General features: G+C 34.9%; 1 protein-coding gene across 1 annotated transcript in view; it reads left to right on the top strand.

Moving 5' to 3' along the window:
• The window catches only part of IL1RAPL1 (interleukin 1 receptor accessory protein like 1), a 1283297-nt gene that overhangs the window by 1241273 nt on the left and 21079 nt on the right, over positions 1–20945 (top strand). The window contains exons 7-8 of the mRNA XM_069463825.1: positions 3803–3935; positions 5872–6017. Of these exons, the coding sequence (XP_069319926.1) occupies positions 3803–3935; positions 5872–6017 (279 nt within the window). The remainder of the gene's footprint in view (positions 1–3802; positions 3936–5871; positions 6018–20945) is intronic.

Genomic DNA, 20945 nt, shown 5'->3' with positions numbered 1-20945 from the left:
CTGCTAGCAGAGCTATGCATAAGAAAGGGAGTAGTGCCTTTTGCTCAGCCACACAAATTGGCACAATTAAGAGAAACCACTGAAAAATCTCTTCACAGAACAAAACACTGCTCATATTGACTTTCTGTCCTGCCTATATTGGGAAGCAGCAGGCAGCTCCCCAATCTCTCTCTACCTCTCTCTCTCTGTGTGTGAGACACACATGCAGTGATACATATAAATTATAAAAGTAAAAAATATATATATTTTCTTAACAGGCTTCCTATTTAATCTCTGCTTTAAGAGGGTCCCTATGACCACATTGATAAAAAAGCATAATGATCTGTAGTCATCGCTACCACCTATTCTGTAACCCTTTAAGAAATTAAGTGGAAATAATCCAGTCTTTGCAGTAACTATTGCTCATGTGATCCCAGAGTTTTGTAACATTCTCTATCCTGCTTGATTCTGTCTGATCCAATCCCAGGTTAGAAAATGCAGTAAGAGTAATTTTTTCGGAAGGAAGATGTGATTATATCAGTCTCCTATTTGAAACCTTTCCCCAGCTTCCCATTGCCTTTAAATAAAAGTCTCAAATCTTCTACATGGCCTGCATAGAAGAATAGGATTCCTACTGCTCTGGCCTCATCAGGACTCTATTCTCCCCCTAATCTTCCCTTTACCTCCCTCTGCCCCATGTATACTTTAGCTTTAGACACTCCAATGTTATTTATTTTCCCTAAAGTTCTCTGGTTTTCTCTCACTCATGCTGTTTCCTCTCTGCCTGGAGTGCTTTTCTATTCTTCCCTCCACCCTCTTCTATTCCTTCCATGAATTCCACTCTCTGACCCACAGCAAGCCCAACCTAATTCTGGATAGACTTCCCCTAAGTGCTCCCATAGCACCACAGGATACACTCAGTTCTGGATATCGAGTCAAGGTGGGTTGTAAGAGACCAGGAGAGCCAAGATGACTGAGAAAGCAAATCACTTCTTCCAGGGGTGCAGGAGCCATTTCCTAGATGTGGCAGCACAAGGCCTGTAAGTGAGATAAATGAACAATTAAGGAAACCAGGTCAGTTGGTCTGGGAAAGAAGAAGGGTGCTGTGAGAGACTAATTCAGGTCCCAAACGAGAGTTTCACTGGCCTCTCTGCTAAGGAATGTCAGACTGATTTGCTAATGGTGTGATCATTATTAAGTCCTCATATTTAGTAAAATTGTAATGGAAAATTAGGCAATCCCTGAGATTTCCACTTATGAGTTCTAAGCATTAAGTCCCACCTAAAAACTAAAACTTGGTCTCTTAAAAGACAGATTATATAGATTATTGATACATACATTTTTAAATTCTGTAATATATCTTGATTCTGTTAGCATGTATGTAAATCATCATACTATGTAGTATTTTGAGACTTACTCTTAAATTCATGATTACCTTGGCACTTGGGACTATAACAAGTAGTCCAGTTGCATAAAATCTAGTGTTCTTACAACAATGTAAACACAAAGAATATTTGATTTAAAATTGTTTTGTAATGTTAGTTGACACTTTTCATAGAAATCTGCAGTTGATCTGGGAAAGAAGGGTGATAGGAGAGAGTAATTTAGGTCCCAATGAGGATTTCATTGGCCTCCCTGCTAAAAGAATGACAGGCTGAGTTGCTAATGGTGTGATCATTATTTGTAAGTCCTCATATTTAGTAAAATCATAATGGAAAATTAGGCAATTCCTGTACATTAAAATTGACATTCATTTATCTATTTTGTGATGTAAGTATTCTCTAAAGAAGAGAAGAATTCCATATTAAAATATTTAGAGGCCGGGCGCGGTGGCTCACGCCTGTAATCCTAGCACTCTGGGAGGCTGAGGCGGGTGGATTGCTCAAGGTCAGGAGTTCGAGACCAGCCTGAGCGAGACCCCGTCTCTACTAAAAATAGAAAGACATTATATGGACAACTAAAAATCTATATAGAAAAAATTAGCCGGGCATAGTGGCGCATGCCTGTAGTCCCAGCTACTCGGGAGGCTGAGGCAGTAGGATCGCTTAAGCCGAGGAGTCTGAGGTTGCTGTGAGCTAAGCTGACGCCACGGCACTCACTCTAGCCTGGGCAACAAAGTGAGACTCTGTCTCAACAAAAAAATAAAAAATAAAAAATAAAAAAATAAAAAAAAAAAATAAAATAAAATATTTAGAAAACATTTATATACAAAAACTAATAATAAATGAACCTCCTTGGAGCCTCCTTTGCCTCTTAAAAGCTTGTAGACATTTTCTGGACTTGCCTTATATGATCACTGATGATAACTGTTACATATAGAATCAAAGTCTATGAGAAATCTCTTAGAGAACATGGAGACCTGAGCAAAGGTAAAATAAATGCAGAAGGATATATCATGCCATCTTAGAAATATTAGAAGAGTAAGACTTTTTAAATGAATTATTCTTAGACAATGGACATAATTAAGGGAATAAGATTAATTTTATCCAATAAAAACTTTCTTGTGGAACATATAGAATTGAGTTTATAGATACCCATGTCTGGGCTTAGAAAGAATGCATCTAAGTGCATTCTGATTTTCTCTGTGTTTATATTGTGGAATCACTCATAAGCACAATTTTGGGAGACATTTACTGTTAACTCATAGCTTAGCTCTGAGGCTTTCAGTCCTTGGAAACCTTCTTCCTTGTGCCTTAAAGTCATACGGTTGTCAGGACCCTCTAGTAATATTTTCAAGACTTTATGGCCTCAGCTAATTTTTGAGAAAGTTTATTTACTTCAGATGCCAGCAAAGGTGTTGCTAGGCCTAGTTTTCAGCCCTCAAGTGGTTCCCATCCCTGAGAATTCCCTTCCCCCAATCCAAGCTGGAGGAGGCCTTTACAGGATCCCATCTCACCCCCCCCAATTTCTGGCTCTACTTGGAGGTAGCAAGATCTTTCATATATACTGGAATATTTCAGTTCTCTAATGCTTGCTGAGGCTTTGGTAAACCAGGTGTATGTAAAATGGCATAAACAGTCCTGAAATAAACCTTACCTTCTGCAGACATTAAATTCAATTCCACCTTTTAGTGAGGGACTTCAGCTTACCTTATTAAGTAATTGACCAATCTGTATTCACCATTCTAGAATGTTCTCCCTTAAGTAACATATTGAAAGAATCTAATCTCCATAGTAGGAGCATTGATTTTACCTGTAATGAAAACCCCAAATATTTATCATAAATTTTTCATTTATTTTTAATGTGCTTTTCTACTTGAGTATGTGTTAGTTTCTTTAATTAAAATATTATTCCTTATGAAGTGAAAATATTTTAACAACATTTTCTTGGGATTTAGGACTTATAGTTCCTTTTTTCTCCAGCCAAAGCTTTTGCTCCCTTTCTATTTTTCAATTTTAAGACTGAGAAACACCTTCTTCCTGCCCTGTAAAACCTTATAATTATCAACATTGTCCACCCTCTGATATCATGCTTTGAGAAGGGCACATTACCTCCGTGGTGTCCTTCCCAATCATCCATAACCTCAATCTAATCATGAGAAAACATCAGGTAAACCAAATTGGAAGAACACTCCATAAAATAACTGACCAGTCCACTTCAAAATTTTATAAGTAACTCTCATTCCATTAAACAAGCCATGCTGTCAAAAATCACACATTCTATAAATTTGACAAAGACTGAAAATACCTGAAAAATTATTCTTTTAGAAACATGTTTCATTAAATCAGCAAAGTGATCAAAATGTTACCTGCCAGTAACATTTTGCCTAAAATAAGTGTGTACAAACAGTTTTATAACACATTGCCATCACTTCTCTCTACAGGCGACTCAGCTAATCTAACCTGCAGAGCTTTCTTTGGATACAGTGGAGATGTCAGCCCTTTAATTTACTGGATGAAAGGAGAGAAGTTTATTGAAGATCTTGATGAAAATCGAGTTTGGGAAAGTGACATTAGGTAAAATATTTTTTTGCTTTTAATTTATGTAGTCAAAATTAATGTTTGCTCTGTTAGCAAGTAGAAAGTGAGCTAAAATAAAAGGGTTTATTTTGGTTTACCATAATCAAAATAAAAATACTACACTATTTAATAGCAAAGAAGCAAAACATTGTTAAGAGACAATGAAATTGCAAAACATGAATGCCATTTGCAAAGAATTTAATAGAAATCAAAAGGAGTGTTTTATTAAGGAATATACTGAGTGTGAGACCGAAATACCAGAAAATACAGAAAACATGTTAATGAACCTTTTGTTTGTAAGAGTTTTTTTTAAAGTGTTGACAGAAAGCGTAAACAAAGTATGAGGACTCAACCAAACAACAACCTCTGTCATTTCCTGTTTTTACGTATTTGAGCCACCAATTAGAATATAAAGCACTGATGAGAATGACAAAGGATATACAAAATGTTTTAATCACCTTTCTTAGTCTGACTTTAAGGTCTAAATATTTATTGAATGGGAATGACACCAAGAAAATAACCATTTAAAAATACTATCTATTTTGAAGGCATAATTTTTAAGCCTATTTTTAAAATGTATTTATTTATTTATTCATTTACTTTTGAGTATCAAGGTATTCAATGCTGACTAAAATTACGCTTGGGTATAGATACTTACTTTTAATCACAATATAAATAAGCACCTTAGTTAATAATATTAACTAAGTTATAACCAAATCAAAATGATGATCATTTCTAGACATCCTCCCATCCAAAGGTTTCATCTTCTGAGTATATACGAGCATTTTAATCATGATTGCCCTATGTAAATGTCAAAGCTTTTAAAAATTTATCAAAAGTTTAAGAGAAAATTTTTCAATAGAAAATAAAAACATATAAAACTGTTACATAAAGTTATTTCTCTTGGGATCTTCTTTCTGGCAACAAATACACAAGAATATTGCACTCTACAGTGCCCCAATTGGATTCTGGAAGGCCTAACTGGGCAATTCTCCAATATGTATTAATACTAAAATGGTCCTCTGCCATTTTTATATTTAAAACTTCACTCTTATCTTTTACCCATATTCCTTGAAATGCTAAAATTAAATAAAGACCTCCTAATTTTTACCCCCTCTGGTTTAGTGTGTGCTCAGGGAAGGTTCTAGAAAGGTATTTTTCTTTAATTCTGCATTAGGAAATGTTGCATGGAGATGAGTTACCATACAGGTGGGAGGGTGGAAGCATAAAGATTGAGGGCGGGGGGGAAAGGGAGCCCTAGTTTGGAGAAGTTTTCCATTTGCTCTAAGAAATTGGTAAATTTTTTGACAGTGAGGTTAGTGGATGTTTAGCATTAATTATAAATGGCATACTTAAACACTTTACAAGAACATTTAGTCTACAGTTGTACAATTCCATATTTCTTTAAAAATAAGCACTTTGTATCATTAACAAAAGTCAGGCTAGAGATTTCAACTGAAATGTCAAAATAGCTCAGAAATTTTCTTTTCTTTCTTTTTTTAAAAAAATTAACTTGATATGTAATTAGGCCTCCAGCCTAAGGCATTAGAATTTCTTATCTCACCTTTAAATGATATTTCTTCTTAAAGGGAAAGGATTTGTAAACTTATTCTTCAAGGTCTCCCTCACCTCTGTATTATGACAATGTGATTGTCCTGCTAAGAGAGATAATTAACTGCAACTTCATTAGCATCCACAAAGACAAGCTTCCTCATTAGAAGTGAAGAAGAAAAGGACATGATATAATTTAATTAACAAAGCAGCAATCCATAGCCAAATTTGAAGCACAGATTCTGTAGGTATAATATTTTCACATCAGATTCAGATTCATCTACATTTCTTTCTTTTCCATGTATGTGTATGTTTGTGTGTGTGCATGTGTGTATGTGTGTGTGTGTGTGTGTGTGTTTTGTTTTCTTGCTTTATATTTTAGAATTCTTAAGGAGCATCTTGGGGAACAGGAAGTTTCCATCTCATTAATTGTGGACTCTGTGGAAGAAGGTGACTTGGGAAATTACTCCTGTTATGTTGAAAATGGAAATGGACGTAGACATGCCAGCGTTCTCCTTCATAAACGGGGTGAGTGTAACCTTCTAAGCTTGAGTGGTCAACTGAACGTACAATGGGAGGGAAATCATTGGGAACCAAGAAACAAATTAAATTTTGGTTTTTTACACAAAGTTATCCTAAATAAAATAATCACATTAGCATTAGTGCCATCAAGGCAGACAGCGCAGTGGATGGGTGACTAGCTCAGGCTCTAGAGTCAAATTTGGATTCCTTGCTGTGCTTTATTACCAACTGTAAAGGCTTAGACAAAGCATTTAACTTCCTTAAGCTTCATTTTCTTGATATATAGAATGGGGAAAATAATAGTATCAACTCTTCAGCGTGCTATAATGATAAAAGAAGATAATAAATGGGAAGGGCTTGACATAGAGCCTAGACACAGAAAATATTTAGTTAAATGCTATCTATTATTATTAGAGATAGGTCTTAGGTTCTTTAACATAATCTAAGTGGTTTTAAGTCAAAGATTGTGTTCCTTATAGGAAGGCTGGTCCTTTAGTGAAAGAACTATGTCTGATGAATTCCTTATCACAGTACTTCTTAACATTTTTTTTTCTGACTTGGATAAATTTTACATGCATAATATCCTCCCATGATTAATAATAATTCATTATAAGAAAGATAGGTTGTGGTTGAGTACAGTGTCTGCTGCAGTAACTCTGACTCCACAGCAGCCCCATCACCTTATGCATGGGGCTAAAATATAGGTAAATGTATATTGAATGATTTGAAATAAGATAGCCTTGTAAAATGGGAGCCTTGCCTTTTAGATAGCAAAATTTTTCCTATCTAAAATTTTTCCTATCTAATTTTTCCTATCTAATTTCCTATATAATTTTTCCTATCAAAATTTTTCCAAAAACTTTCTAGTCTTTGGAACAAGTACACTTGATGTTCCCTTACTCAGCACATTTACAACAATTTTAATTTCAAAGCACATGTTTAATCCTAGACTCTTTGAGGTTTGAAAAGAAAGGGAACATTGAAGACTGCTCCTCTTACTTGATTGAGCAATAGATTCCCTTTGAATAATGTTACTGAAAGCTATTAAGACAGACACCACTGTTGTCAAGGTGACTATAATATTAAAATAGTCTACTTTTTTGGGATGTGAGTCAAGGAGAAAGGTAAGCAGCAGCTAGAAATATAATTGTTTCTTTCTATAGTTTAATTTATAGTCAATCAATGAAGGGATCTGAGCAGAATTATCATGCATATACAAGGACAGAAATAGCTTCTCAGGGTTAGAAACAACATAAATGTTTTGTAATTGAACTACTTATACTTCAGTAATATTAATATCTTCCCAAGTGGCCTATCAGCCTATATTAGATCACAATCCCTCTTACAGAAGCAAAAATCTGTTAGAAAGCATCCCTATTTCACTGTCTGTCTATCCATTGGCCCTAGTTCTACACTTTTAATTATTCTTCCCCAAGACAGCCCTTCTTCAAATGTTTGATGATAGTCACCATGACCCTGCTGTACCTTTACTTTGCCAGACTCAACCTCTTTAGCTCCCTTTATTCATTCTTCATTTGTAAGAATGAAATCCTTTCACCATTTTGGTCACTCTCTTGAATATGGTCTAATTAAAGAGTTTGAATTATTGCTCAAGAATGGAGGTACAAGAGAGAAGCCATAGGGCACATTTAAAAATCTGTTGGATTGAACAACATATATTTCTCTTTGGGGCAAGGTAGGGTGACAGTTTAGCAATCATAAGGAGAGAGGAAGGAAAATGAATTGTATTTAAGGATAAAGCTATTAAATCTCTGTTTTTGCAGAGAGGAACACAGCCAGGAAGGGTCAAACACACCCCAGGCTATTTTTAGCATGTGTAGCTTAAGGTTAAGTTGCCCAAAGCTACAAAAGCTTCCAGTTCTAGAAAAGTAAATGATTGAGGAATGAAGGGCATTATTTGAAAAAGCTTTTCCAGTAATATCTGATTCCCTAAACATGAAAAAGAAAATTGTGGCCAATGTTAGAGTGCTCTTCAATACTTAAGTCTATCACAGTGTTTTTCAAATATCTATTTATGTCAATAGCATTTTATTCTTAGAAAATAAAAGCATTAAGAAGCCAAAAAGAGTCCTTCTAGGTCATATACTCCAGAAGTCCCTCTTAAAGTGAATGTGTGCCTTCCTTTTAAGGGAGCTGCAACAAGTGAGTCATCAATTCACAAAGACATCAATGAATACACTCTCCTGCTCTTGAGGGGCTCTTAATTGTGTGGATTGATCTATTCCCCCCATATCTTGGGGATAAAGAAAGGACTTTGGTCAACATAAGACATAATCGCAACTTCACCAGCCCTTCAAGGTTCAGAAGAGCAGGACACAGCATATGTGAGCCAATAGGTTTGGATCTTTGATCGTAAGGTCCCTGAAAAAGTCAAATTTCTGTCATGCTAGCAATTATATAATTTTCAGATGAGTTGCTATATTACTCAGAAGACTAAGACTCAGATAAGGAATTGGAAGCTGTCACTGTTAATGATATTTTTCTGCCATTGACTCATAAATTCCTTAACTTATAGGCCTTCAAAGTCTCCCTTTTTCAAATCTCCCTAGAGAGACATATTAAAACATTTGTTGAATACAGATCTTGTACACCACAAACTATCATTTCTTCTGACAGGCAAACTTTCCAGGACATACCTTTGCCAAAGTTATCTAAGCGTTTTTTCCTCCACTGTTACTGCTTGTTCAGTATTGTTGACATAATAAAATGATTTCAGAGCCCTCCAATGGGTGGCATGGATTCTTTGAAACATCATTCTCATATATCAAATGAGTCTCCCTTAATGCCAAGGGGATAGTATAATAAATAATTCAGCTGTGTTTGAGCTAGGCTACATTCTGGATCTGCCTTTTATCTTTATAAAAGAATCACAATTGTGTGAAATCCTGTTGAAAATCTATAAAGAAATTTGACCATAGAAAAATCTTGCTTGAGAACATACAAAGTTATCAATTCCTGCAGCCAGAGAAGGAATTTGGATAGTTAGAATCTTGTCAGACATACAATATAGATATATTTCGCTTACTATACAGAACATTAGACTATGCAATGAAAGGGAGATGAAGAATGAAGGGACAAAACCCCTGAGCCATACTGGTCTATGACTGCCCTGCTCCTTACCCCTTACTCTCACCAGCAGCTTCTTTTTAGTCCTCTTCGCCAGTCCCTGGCCTGGCATGCTTGAGAGTTAGATCCTGGCTTCAAAAAGAAACAAAGTAAAGGGGTGACAATCTAGTTACTGGGTTATTTCTTGTTTTGCTATTATTTCTCATACTTAATTGAATTCCGTGTCTGAGTCTCTCAATCTTTTACCCAGATGCATTTGCTTGGGTTTCTAATTACTACTGCCTGCCTCAACAAGTATTAGACACTGACCTTCTGTTTTCCTCCCAAACTCTGACCTTTCCTATTCTTTCCACTTTCTATTAATACATTTTCCATTTCTCTGACACACACAGTACTTCAGATGGATACCCACAAGCATTGTGCTCTGGCCTCAGACTTAGCTACTCTTGTACTCATCAGGCAGACCTAAATTCCTTCTTCACTCTCTGTGTCTTCTGTCCATCCTCTCACTCGCAATGGCTGAGTGTGGACATGTTTACTATCTGAAGCATAGCACTTTAATGGCTAAGGGCATAGACTTAGGAATAAGGCCGACTGTGTTCAAGACTCAACTCTGTTCTTGCTAACTGTGCTATCTTGGGCAAATTCCTTACTGTAAGCCTCAAATTTCTCTTCTGTAAAATGGGAATAATATAGTAAGACCTATCACATAGAGCAGCTGTGAGGATTAAATGAACTCATGTCTGTCAATACTTATCACAGTGTCTGACACATACTTGGCACCTAATAAATGTTAACAAGATATTACAATATTTCTCTGCTCCAACTATGTGTTATTCTGGGTAATGAAGGATATAGCAATTGCATGTTCCATTAAAAATTCCCTAAATTTCTAATTTATCTTTCCTTAAAATGGTCAGCTTTATTTCCTGCAATTTTGTCCATTGATTCTGAATTTGACCTAGATTTACTGTCCTTTGAATGTACTGTCCTAAAGAAGCACTTTATTTATTCATGCATTTAATGATGATTAAGAACCTACTATGTGCCTGGCATTGTGCTAGCCACTCATAAAATTAAATGAACAGGAAATAAGGAACAATATAATTTGGAATGCTATGATCTACTTTTTAAATTACACTGGTATTAAATATTCTTCATGTAGAATTGTGCTTCCTAGTGAATGTTTGACTTTGCAACTGTCACATTAAGGATGTTCATTAGCAATTCTGCTCTGAGGTTATGTTTACTTATATTGATTACACAAATATGGCAATTCATCACAAAATACTTTGGGAACTGGCAAAGTATCTATCTGAGAGACTTAGCACTAGTTAATAATGATAAGCATCTAGGTTTTCTCTGTTCTGCCTAAAACCCATTTTACTTCCCGTGTGCACTCTTTCTCTCCCTCCAAAGAATGTAATCGATAGGAATTAGACTTGCTCAATAAACTCCCTAGTCCTCAAAATATCTTTAGTAATGTAATTAAGTGCACATCATTTAGGGTGCATTGTTTTAAAGCCAGATGAATTTAGACCCAGTGGACTCCTTAACCCTTATTGTAATGAATCATCTTTGTAATATGTGCCCCTATTCTTGTTGGTATTTTCCCAGTGCATTTATTTACTGAGAGATACAGTAAGATCATGGAACTGTGTAAACCTCTCTTGGAACTGACCATTTGACATCTTTGACCATTGATTTCAGAATATGTAACAGCCAAACCTGACTTAGATATTAAAAGTTCCTACTTCTCTATAAGGCAGCATCTCCCTAGAAAGACAATGACTAAAGGCTGAGTTGGTCTCCATGAAAAAATCACTTTTACTGAGTCTTAGCTTATGCAATACCAAAATATTAAGGAACTTTAGTTATGTTGCTGCAGCATCTCCAAATCAAAGCCATCAGGCTTAACAATTTCTCTCCTTTGATAAGATTTAACATCTTGCAGTCAAAATTTTTTTTTCTGCTCTGTAACATTTTTCTTGCTTCTCTCCTCTTCGTTTATGTAAGACATCTAAATTTCTGACCCCAATGTTGTATTTTTTCTTGGTAACAAATGACAAAGCAAATAACCAAACCAAATATACTTGGAGGCTATTATGAATGCCAGTAGCATAAATTATCCAATATTAATGATTTTGTGCCTTTGATGTTCTTGATATGAACATTCCAAAAAGGCTACTGATTGCCAGCAAAGTTACAGACATGAAAATTAACCCTTTGAGTTGGCTATTTCCTTAGACATACAATATATGATTTAAATGAGATTAACCCCAAGTTACTTTTGTTTCAACAGTGGAATATCTTTTCAAATACCTGTTGATTCCAGTTTTTGCTGATCAGTTATAGTAAGGAGATATGTCACATATCATTGGCCTTTTGGTGACTCGGTTTTCTTTACGGTGAACAAGTATATCCAGTAGCATCTTTATTAGGAAAGAAAAGGACTGCTGTTTGCTGATAAGTAGCTTATTTCTCAATTAATAAATAACAATAGGATTATCCTGGACAAAACCAATGTCACATGCCAATAATGATAAATTCTTCAGTTTTTATCATTCCTGTTTATCACTCATGTGGTCCAAAGCTCATAAGTATTTAATTATACATGGTCATCATGACTGGAAGTCCTTTATTTGCTTTATTGAGTCCTACTCTTGTTTCACTAAATGTTAAATTCTTGATAAAGTTCTGTAACTTATACTTCTCTGTATATGCTTCAATGTACCAAACCCAATTAGTAAATGTGATGAATGGGTTGACTAAATGTATTTCCAGTACTCTAAACTTTGTCTACAGCAGGGTTTCTCAATCTTGCCATTATTGACATTTTGGGCTGGATAATTCTTTGTTGTGGTGGGGGGCTGTCCTGTGCATTATAGATTGTTTAGCAGCCTCCCTGGCCTCTACCCACTAGATGCTATCACCACCTTCCCCAATTATGACAACCAGAAATGTCCTCAGCTATTGCCAAATGTCCCGGGGGGTGGGTAAAATTGCACCCAGGTGAGAACCACTGCTCTAGAGTATGGCTGTCAGAAAGTCTATCCCTTCCTGGAAATGGTTTCAACACCTAAGCTCCTCTAAGTAGGGAAATTCAAAATTGAAGGACAGGTATTTTCTTCTTGAAAACCTTCCAAGATTATACCAAATGTGACTGGAAGGCCAACAGAGGGGTGTTTCGTAAACCATAGGAATTGACAAAATTTAGGTTCCTTGTGTTTCCACTCTTAGAGAGTCAACTAGAAGCTCCTAGACCAGTGCTTCACAAACTGTACAGCACACATAAATCACCTAGAGAGTTTGTTAAAAAGCAATTTGGATTCATTAGTCTGAGGTGGGACTCAAGATTTGAATTTCAATGAAATTCCTTACTGATGCTGCTGCTAGTGGTCTGTGAACCACAACTGGCATACCAAGGCCCTTGCCTAGACAATAGATCCTTCTAATAAACTTGTTAGCATCTAACAGGTAAATAGCAACTAGCTTTCTTGAGCTCACTGTTTCCATGAGAAAGGAATGGAAGCTGAGTATAGCCAGTCAGTGGGACTATTTCCAACTAATTGCCTCATTCTTTTTACATGGTCAGCACCTCTGAACCTATTTGAACATTGGTTCATTGCCCTCAGTCTACTCTTAATGAGGTTACTTTTCTCATGTATTCAATGAAATTGTGCTATATAGAATACTTCTGCTGCTCAGAGAGATGTCTGAGAGGGCACTCTCTTCTAGTATTAAAATAATTAACCCATAAATGCAGGGGACCCTCATTGTTGGACTCATTTCCTACCTAACCCATTTTTAAAAAGGAAATACTTTTAGGAATGTCTCAACAACATATATATGGATATATACATATATTTCAGCCTATGCAAATAGGTCGTATATAGTGTTCAGCCTATGCAAATAACAGTTACAAAGGAGGAAGGAGATATATGGTGAAAAGTAAATACTGCTAATTTCCTGTTTTGAATACTTGTTATATTCAGCTAAATCTCAATTATGTGTAGTAATAAAGGATGGACATAGTATGGGAATGGAACTGCCATATATTATTGGTTAACAATATGGCTACAAAACAGACCAAAAAAAAAAAAAAAAAGAAGAAGAAGAAGAAGAAGAAGAAGAAGAAGAAGAAGAAGAAGAAGAAGAAGAAGAAGAAGAAGAAGAAAAACCACAATAATGCAAACTGGATAAAAAACATTCCTATGTGTTCAAAAGTTTAACTCATTTTTAACAAGCATCAGTCTAGCCTCTAAGAGAGGCTATAAAATGCAACTAAACCTAAAGTGAAGTCAGAAAGAATCCATTGGAACTCAGATCTTTGTATCAGAAAATGACAAACAAATAGTTTCGAAAAAAAATTTAGTTTAATACATTTGCAGAAATCCCATGGATATTATCTAGCACATACAGCAATATTCCATGTGTATAAGAGATCACAAACAAGATAGCATATTCATGGCCACTAAATATTCACTCTTCCTTCTCAAAACCACCTTCATATTCTCATTATTTCTAGGTCAAAACAGCCTGTTGATGTGTTTCATATCACACTTGAAATCTCACTTCACTGCAGGCTGCTTACAGGAGATAATTCATATAATGCTGCTGTATGAAAAAGCAACAAATCATTCTCATTCAACAAATATGTATTGAGTGTCAGCTATGGGCAAAGCACTGGGTTAGGTGACCTTAGTAGTTGACCACTGCTACCAGAGGAATGTCTATCACTCTCCTGGAGCATTAAAGCAACATCACTGGGGAGAGGGAGATGGCTGTGCATTTTTTATGTCTATGAATTCCTGCATTTGGTGGGGAAATGGCACAACTGGGTCATAAAATGCAAGGTACAACTTTTCATAAGTAGTTCCTGTATGTCGAACTTTGACAACCAGGTCAGTAAAGTAAGAAATTAGACATGACACATAAAAAATGCTAACTACTCTCTCAGGTCATATAGTAGGAAAATGTTGATTTTCAATAGATTACCATGGTAACTAGTATTAGATTTTAGTGTTGAGAATTACATTTGCCATCTGTAGGAAATATGTTAGCTATTTGTCTCTACTTTTAGGGCACATATTCTATTTTTAGCATGTTTTCTATGAAGAATAATATATCTGGAGGTTGATTTCTCCAAATTGAAAGTAGACATTTAAATACTATTAAAATAGACTTTATTTTTAATTCAAAAAGAAAATCCAGTAGTATATTTAGGAAAGCACATAAAGGTCATTTTTAAAACCACCCCAAAATTATTTCCATTACTTGAAGTTTGATATGAATGAGAATTGACTAGAAAAAAAGAGAAATTATGAACTGTGATGAAAAAACGAAAAGTGACTTGAGAATGTTTCATTTTTGACTCTTCAGGTGTGTGTGACCTAGAGCAAGTATCTTTGTGCTGTTGTTCTTCAGTTTTATTTGTAAACTAATTGTGCCTAAGACCCAGTGTGAGAATCTTGAAAGAATATATTAGACACTGGGAGACTAATAATATATATTAGGCCATTTGTCAGATTTTACAGATTCTCAGAGTTTTGAGTCATTGTGCCTCATTTTGCCAATCTTGAAAGTGAAATGCAGTGGTTGCTCTTCCTATGGATTTTCTTATGGTTTAAATATTTGAAAGTTGACTTGGATCTTTAGATGGCAAGTTGCTATAACTACAAAATAGAAACCACAAGTCCTTATGATATGCACCTACAGCTATTTGAAAGTACTGACTTGTAATGGTTTCCAAATTCATGCAAACTAAAATGAAAGAGTCCATTATCAAAACCTGAAAGAATGAAACATAAATTCCCAGACTTAAATCAGTTTGGAATTATCATTCTAGTACAGTATTTAGTGTAAAATAAGTATGACTTGAAAATTCATTTATAGTATCCCTCAGTTTCAAGGTAACGACTCACAATTGCTTTGGTGCATTTCTGATTCTCCCCAAATGAACAAATATGTCTATAGTATTTAAATGTCTTAGTGTTGAAAGTAGCTTAAAGGAATACATTAAGGATATCACAATAAAATTCTATTTGGTTGTCTTCTTAAGTAGACCGCTGTCAGTGGCAACTTAGTAGTCAGATAAAAATTGGTAATATTAAAATATATTTTCAATGGTTGACTATTCACATACCAGTTTAGTTCCTTCATCTGTAAAATGATACAGTTAGTTTAAATGAGATTTGAAATATATACTTCCTCTAACATTGGATTATGTTTTAACCTACATTTTGTGTGACTATTTATAAACCGTTGCCAAAAATAATTATTATTTTTGTAGAAAAAAATCTCCATAGTGGTATGAAAAAATTTCTATTAAACTTGCCTTGCTGAACCAAGCATCTTTAAATGATGGCTGCATAAATAGTTAGTCAAATAAATAATTAATTAGGCTAAAGTGGTTACTCAAAGGAATTTTAGCAGAACACAGTTTGCAAACCACCTGGACAACCATTCCAAACTGTCCAAACTAAAAGGCAAACTATAAGCCATTTTGTTGTATTAGTATTTAAAGCTGTAGATTACTTGCCTATGTTAAGGTTACATGGAAACATAATACAGTAGAAAGCTATGCATAAAAAATACACTGAAGTATTAAGAGTGATCATCTCAGGGTGTTATGATTCCATGTGACCTTTAATTTCTTCTCATCATTCTTATACATTTTTCAAATTCTTTACAATAAGCTTGTTTTATAGAGTCATACAAAAGATGAGAAAAAATAAATCTATTTTGGTATAGCTACTGAATGTTCTAAAAATGCTTACAGGAAAACTACCATTGCTCTCTTTGTTATAAAATCAAGTTGTTTACACATTTTTAAGGTATATAGAAATCTAGTTGCTTGAATATATACTCTATTCCCACTATGTCTGTCAGTATTAGAAAACATCACATTTTACAGGACACCTTTACGTCTACATTATTTTCTCAAACCACTGCTAATTTTCACGTACTGAAAATCTATACACAGAGTGAGATGATAGGATAATGCCCTATTCTTTGTGAAGCAGGGCTGTGTTATTGCCATTTTGGTAAAAGAGAATTCATTCTTGAGGACAAGCCCTTCATGTATTCCAGCTACAGAGGCCACTAAACTATATGAGCCACTGACTTTGTTCTTAACTTTGTCATGGTTTAAGGAGCCATTTATTGCTCCCTGAGGTGGAATAAAGTAATAGTAAGTTCTGCTATTGGTAGTTCCCAAAACATGCCCATTTCTTTATAGGTTGTTAATGGGAGAAAAAAAAGTTTTTAAAAAAGTTTAATAGTCTTGAAAGTATCTCTTAACAAAATGAGAAAGCAAGGCACATTTATCACAAATTTCCCAGCGTGTTTACATATTCAGAAAAAAAAGAGTGTTCAAAAACATACAAGACAGGGAAGAAATAGATTTTTCTGTTACTCCCATTGAGGGAGATGAACCAGCATATGGTTTGATTGTTGTTTTAGTTTTAATAATCTCAAACTCCAGAATCAACAAGATTCTGAGTGAAACTTGTCTCACGAGAGAAACTATTACCAATAGATTTTGGCGAACATGTTTTATTCTAATACTTTCAATAACGAACAGATTTTGCTGAACACAATTTATTCTAATGCTTTTAATAATTAGAAAATATGTTATACTCCTAAAGGAATAAAATTAAAATAATAACATAAAATTCTGAAATTTATCAATACATCTCATTTTGTATCATGCAATAAAACCATTTCTATATGTGTAAAATATTTCATAAATCTATTTCCATCAACTAAATATACTACAAATCATTATGATAGTTTTTAAAAGAGCTCAATATTTCTGTAGAAAACATAGCTCCTTTTATTGGTTATCTAAGCAGTCCAGATGTTCTGGGTGTTTTGGCCAACCCAAAGCATTCCCAATGGAAGACCAAATTGTTTTAACTGACAATATATCCTCTGGTGGAGGATTGCTTTCAGGATAAACACTGCATCCCTTAACAAAAAAGGAGTAAAGTGGCAATGCCACCTTCACTCTGACAATTTTCTCTCAAGAGATGTTTTGTAACAATCCATCTGTGCCTGTCTATTTGTATGACATGTTAAGAAGGAAATTCCTAATAGAGGGAAAGCAATACTTCTAAGGTATTTTCTTTTAGGCATCGGTGAAGTGTGACACCTTGTTATACAATAGCCCTGTCTTCTAAGCTGGTCACCTAAGGCCCTTTTTTTTTTCTTTATTATAGCAGCGTATTCCTTCTTTGTCTGGTTTTTCCCCATCATAGTTAATCTTATGAGATCTAAGATGAAGGAGGCCCCATCTGAATACTTTGTACCTGTGTGTGTGTGTGCAAATACATAACCGTCTATGTACATCTCACATTACAGTCTTTAGATAGAGATATTTCAAACACTGCTTTTATAATCTAAAGGGGAAAGGTTTTCTGCAATAAAACTCTGTCTGTGTTAGTAACTCCACATTGTACATTTTGAAAATATATGCCAATTTTCCCCAAAAGAGAATCTCCTATTATTCTGGCCTAATTTGGGGAAACCTGACTTAATGGGTGCCATGAATCCTCAAACAAACATTTATTGAGAGGGTACATGCTATTTGCTTTGAAAAGAATAAAAAAGATAAACAACGTATGCTAACTTGAATTTGCCTGTCTTCACCCATCACACCATACATTCACTTTCCCTGTACTCCAGACCAAAGTACTTGCTAAAAGCTTTTGCAGGCACTCCTGCCCTGTGCCACCCAGTGCCTGAACCCTATCCCTAAAATCCCCCAACAGGAAAACACAGACACACAGATACACACACACACAAGCACCTCAAGTGAATTGCTCACCTGGTTCATGATTATGATACTTATACCATTTCTTACACTTATACACAAGAAGTTTAGCACAATGACATTTAAGTGCTCAATAAACATTAGCTTTTATTACTTTGTTCTTAAATATCTGCTCTACATGCTTGACTCTATAACTAGCCATGAGCTCCTTTAAGGCATTAAGCATATTTAATTCATCACTGTATCACTAGAATTCAAAAGCACCACACCTGGTATGTAGAAGGCACTTATTAAACAAAGAGAAAATGAATGAATTAGTGAGTGAGAGAAAAGAAAAGGTTGATTAGCAGTATCAAAGATGTGAAGCAGTACATGATTGATTTCCAAATCCCAATTGAATACAAACTTTCTTAGTTCTGTAAGACTGTGTTGTCATTGGATTTATGAATGAAAGACCATTTTTTAATCTATACTATGAAGTTGGCCATTTTTCTATACTAAAGTTTTATTATCAGCTTAATGGACTTCATATTAATACTGTAATTAAACCTCATCAGTTGCTTGAACTTTATGATACATTGACTACAAAAATGACTCACAGAGATATTCTTGGAATTTTAGAGTAGAAACTCATAAAAATCTTAATTTTTATTCAAAAATTGGGTTTGTTATTAATCATGTAGTCATTTATTTGACAAATTTGATTGAGTACCTACAATGTGTCAGATAGTTTAGCAAGGTACTAGGGATAATTAGTGAAAGGTATAGACAAAATAGACAAAGAAAAAACAACAGAAAAACAATAGCAAAAAACTTGTCCTGATAGGATTTAGACTTCAGCAGAAGACAGATAATAAACAATAATATACTTTTTGATAAGCAAGTTAAGCATTGTTATATAGTGATAAATACCACAGAAGAAAATAAAGAGAACTAGGTGCAAAGTGCAGCCACTCATACCACTTGCAATGAATGGTTAGTGGATTGAATTAAGAAGGTGCTATATGAGCTAATATTTGAAGAAACAGAGAGAGGCATGCAGAAATCTGGGGGAGGAGCTTTCCAAGTCAGAAGGAGTAGCCAGCACAAAGGTCCTAGGATAAAGCAATTGTTTATAATGTAAAACTGTAAACAAAACTAACTCTGATATAGTAAGTGACAAAAAAATACGTACAGGAAATACATGTTCTGAGGAGGGCAAATCACTTGTAGTTGGAAAAGCTTCATTGAAAGTGCAGGTCTCCCTTGCAGGATTTGGAGGGTTTTGATAAATGGAAAGGAGAGGTTCCGAGTCCGTACAGAATTGGGAAAACACATATCAAATTCAGTTTACATTGGAGGGATGATTATGGCTGGAAGTTAGTTAGCTGCTTCAATTAAAGGACTGAAAGAACTTAAATGCTACCATAAGGGGTTCCTACTTACTTCCATGGGCAATGTAAATCACCTAACAGATCTTGAAGAATATTCCAAGGTAAGACATGTTTGGGAAGATTGAACTGAAGGCTTTGTACAGATTAGATTAGAATAGCTATAAATAATACTATTTTAATCCAAAGACAATCAACCCCAAATACACTCTCATTACAATAGCAGTTGCAGGCCGGGCGCCGTGGCTCAAGCCTGTAATCCTAGCACTCTGGGAGGCCGAGGCGGGTGGACCACTCGAGGTCAGGAGTTCGAGACCAGCCTGAGCAAGAGTGAGACCCCCGTCTCTACTAAAAATAGAAAGAAATTATCTGGCCAACCAAAAATATATATAGAAAAAATTAGCTGGGCATGGTGGCACATGCCTGTAGTCCCAGCTACTCAGGAGGCTGAGGCAGAAGGATTGCTTGAGCCCAGGAGTTTGAGGTTGCTGTGAGCTAGGCTGACGCCACGGCACTCACTCTAGCCTGGGCAACAGAGCGAGACTCTGTCTCAAAAAAAAAAAAAAAATAGCAGTTGCAATAAAGTAATCTTACCATTGGACCGTCTTTTTTTAAACTTTTTATTTTGAAATAAAAACTGCATGCAGTACAGAAAAATTATAAGAATAGTACAATAAATTTCTATATATCTTCTCCACCTACATTCAATGTTACCAATTAGTAACATTTGCCACATGTACCTTATTTCTCTTCCTATAGATAAGTAGATACAAAGAGCTACACTATGTATATAAACACATAGCACATATTATTTATGAACCAGATGACAGCAAATTGTAGACATTGACTAAATTCTTCAGTGTCAATCTCCTAAAAACAAGGATACTTTTTTACATAAGTAGAGAGCATTTATCTAATTCAGAATAATTGAAAAAGATAAAATACCATTGTCTATTACATAGTTTATATTCAAATTTCAAAACTTATCCTAATAGATACTCTTGATACGGTATTTCCCATCCAGGATTATATATTGCATTTAGTTGTCAATTCTCTTTAGTCTCTTTAATCTCAGATGGTTCCCCAGCTTTTCTTTGTCTTTCATAACATTGACATTTTTGAGGAGTAGAAGGTAGATAGTTTTATTTTTTATCGTTGTCCCTCAGCTTGGATTGGCCTGACATTTTCCTGTTTTTTGGAAGTTTATGTGTTTCTGGCTAGAATACTATGTAAATGATATATATTGTACCTTGTTAGTACGGTACACTAGAGGGTACATGATGTCAATTTGTCCCATTGCTGGTGATGTTAACTTTGATCACTTGCTTAACATAGTGTCCATTTTCTCCTTAGTCATTAATAAATAATCAGTGAAGAGGCACTTTGAGACAGTGTGAATATCCTCCCTCACCAATCTTTCACCCAATAATTTTTCCATCTGTTGATAATTTTTGTCTGAATCAATTGTTATTATGATGATTGGAAAATGGTGATTTCTAACTATCATTCCTTTTATATTTACCAGTTGGCATTCTGCTCTTAGGGAGAGCTTTTCCCTTTTATTTGTTTGTTTATAATTAAGATGAATGCATGGATGCATGCTTTATTCAATTACTGTCATTGTTCATTTAACTCATCTTTTAAAACATACCACTTATGAATGAATATTCCTTACTTCATAGAAAAAAACAAAACAAAACA

Source organism: Eulemur rufifrons, chromosome 30 (genome assembly GCF_041146395.1).
Source record: "Eulemur rufifrons isolate Redbay chromosome 30, OSU_ERuf_1, whole genome shotgun sequence".
In the NCBI taxonomy this organism is placed as follows: domain Eukaryota; kingdom Metazoa; phylum Chordata; class Mammalia; order Primates; family Lemuridae; genus Eulemur; species Eulemur rufifrons.
Note: the sequence above shows the minus strand (reverse complement) of the source record. Positions and strands in the feature narration are given on the sequence as shown.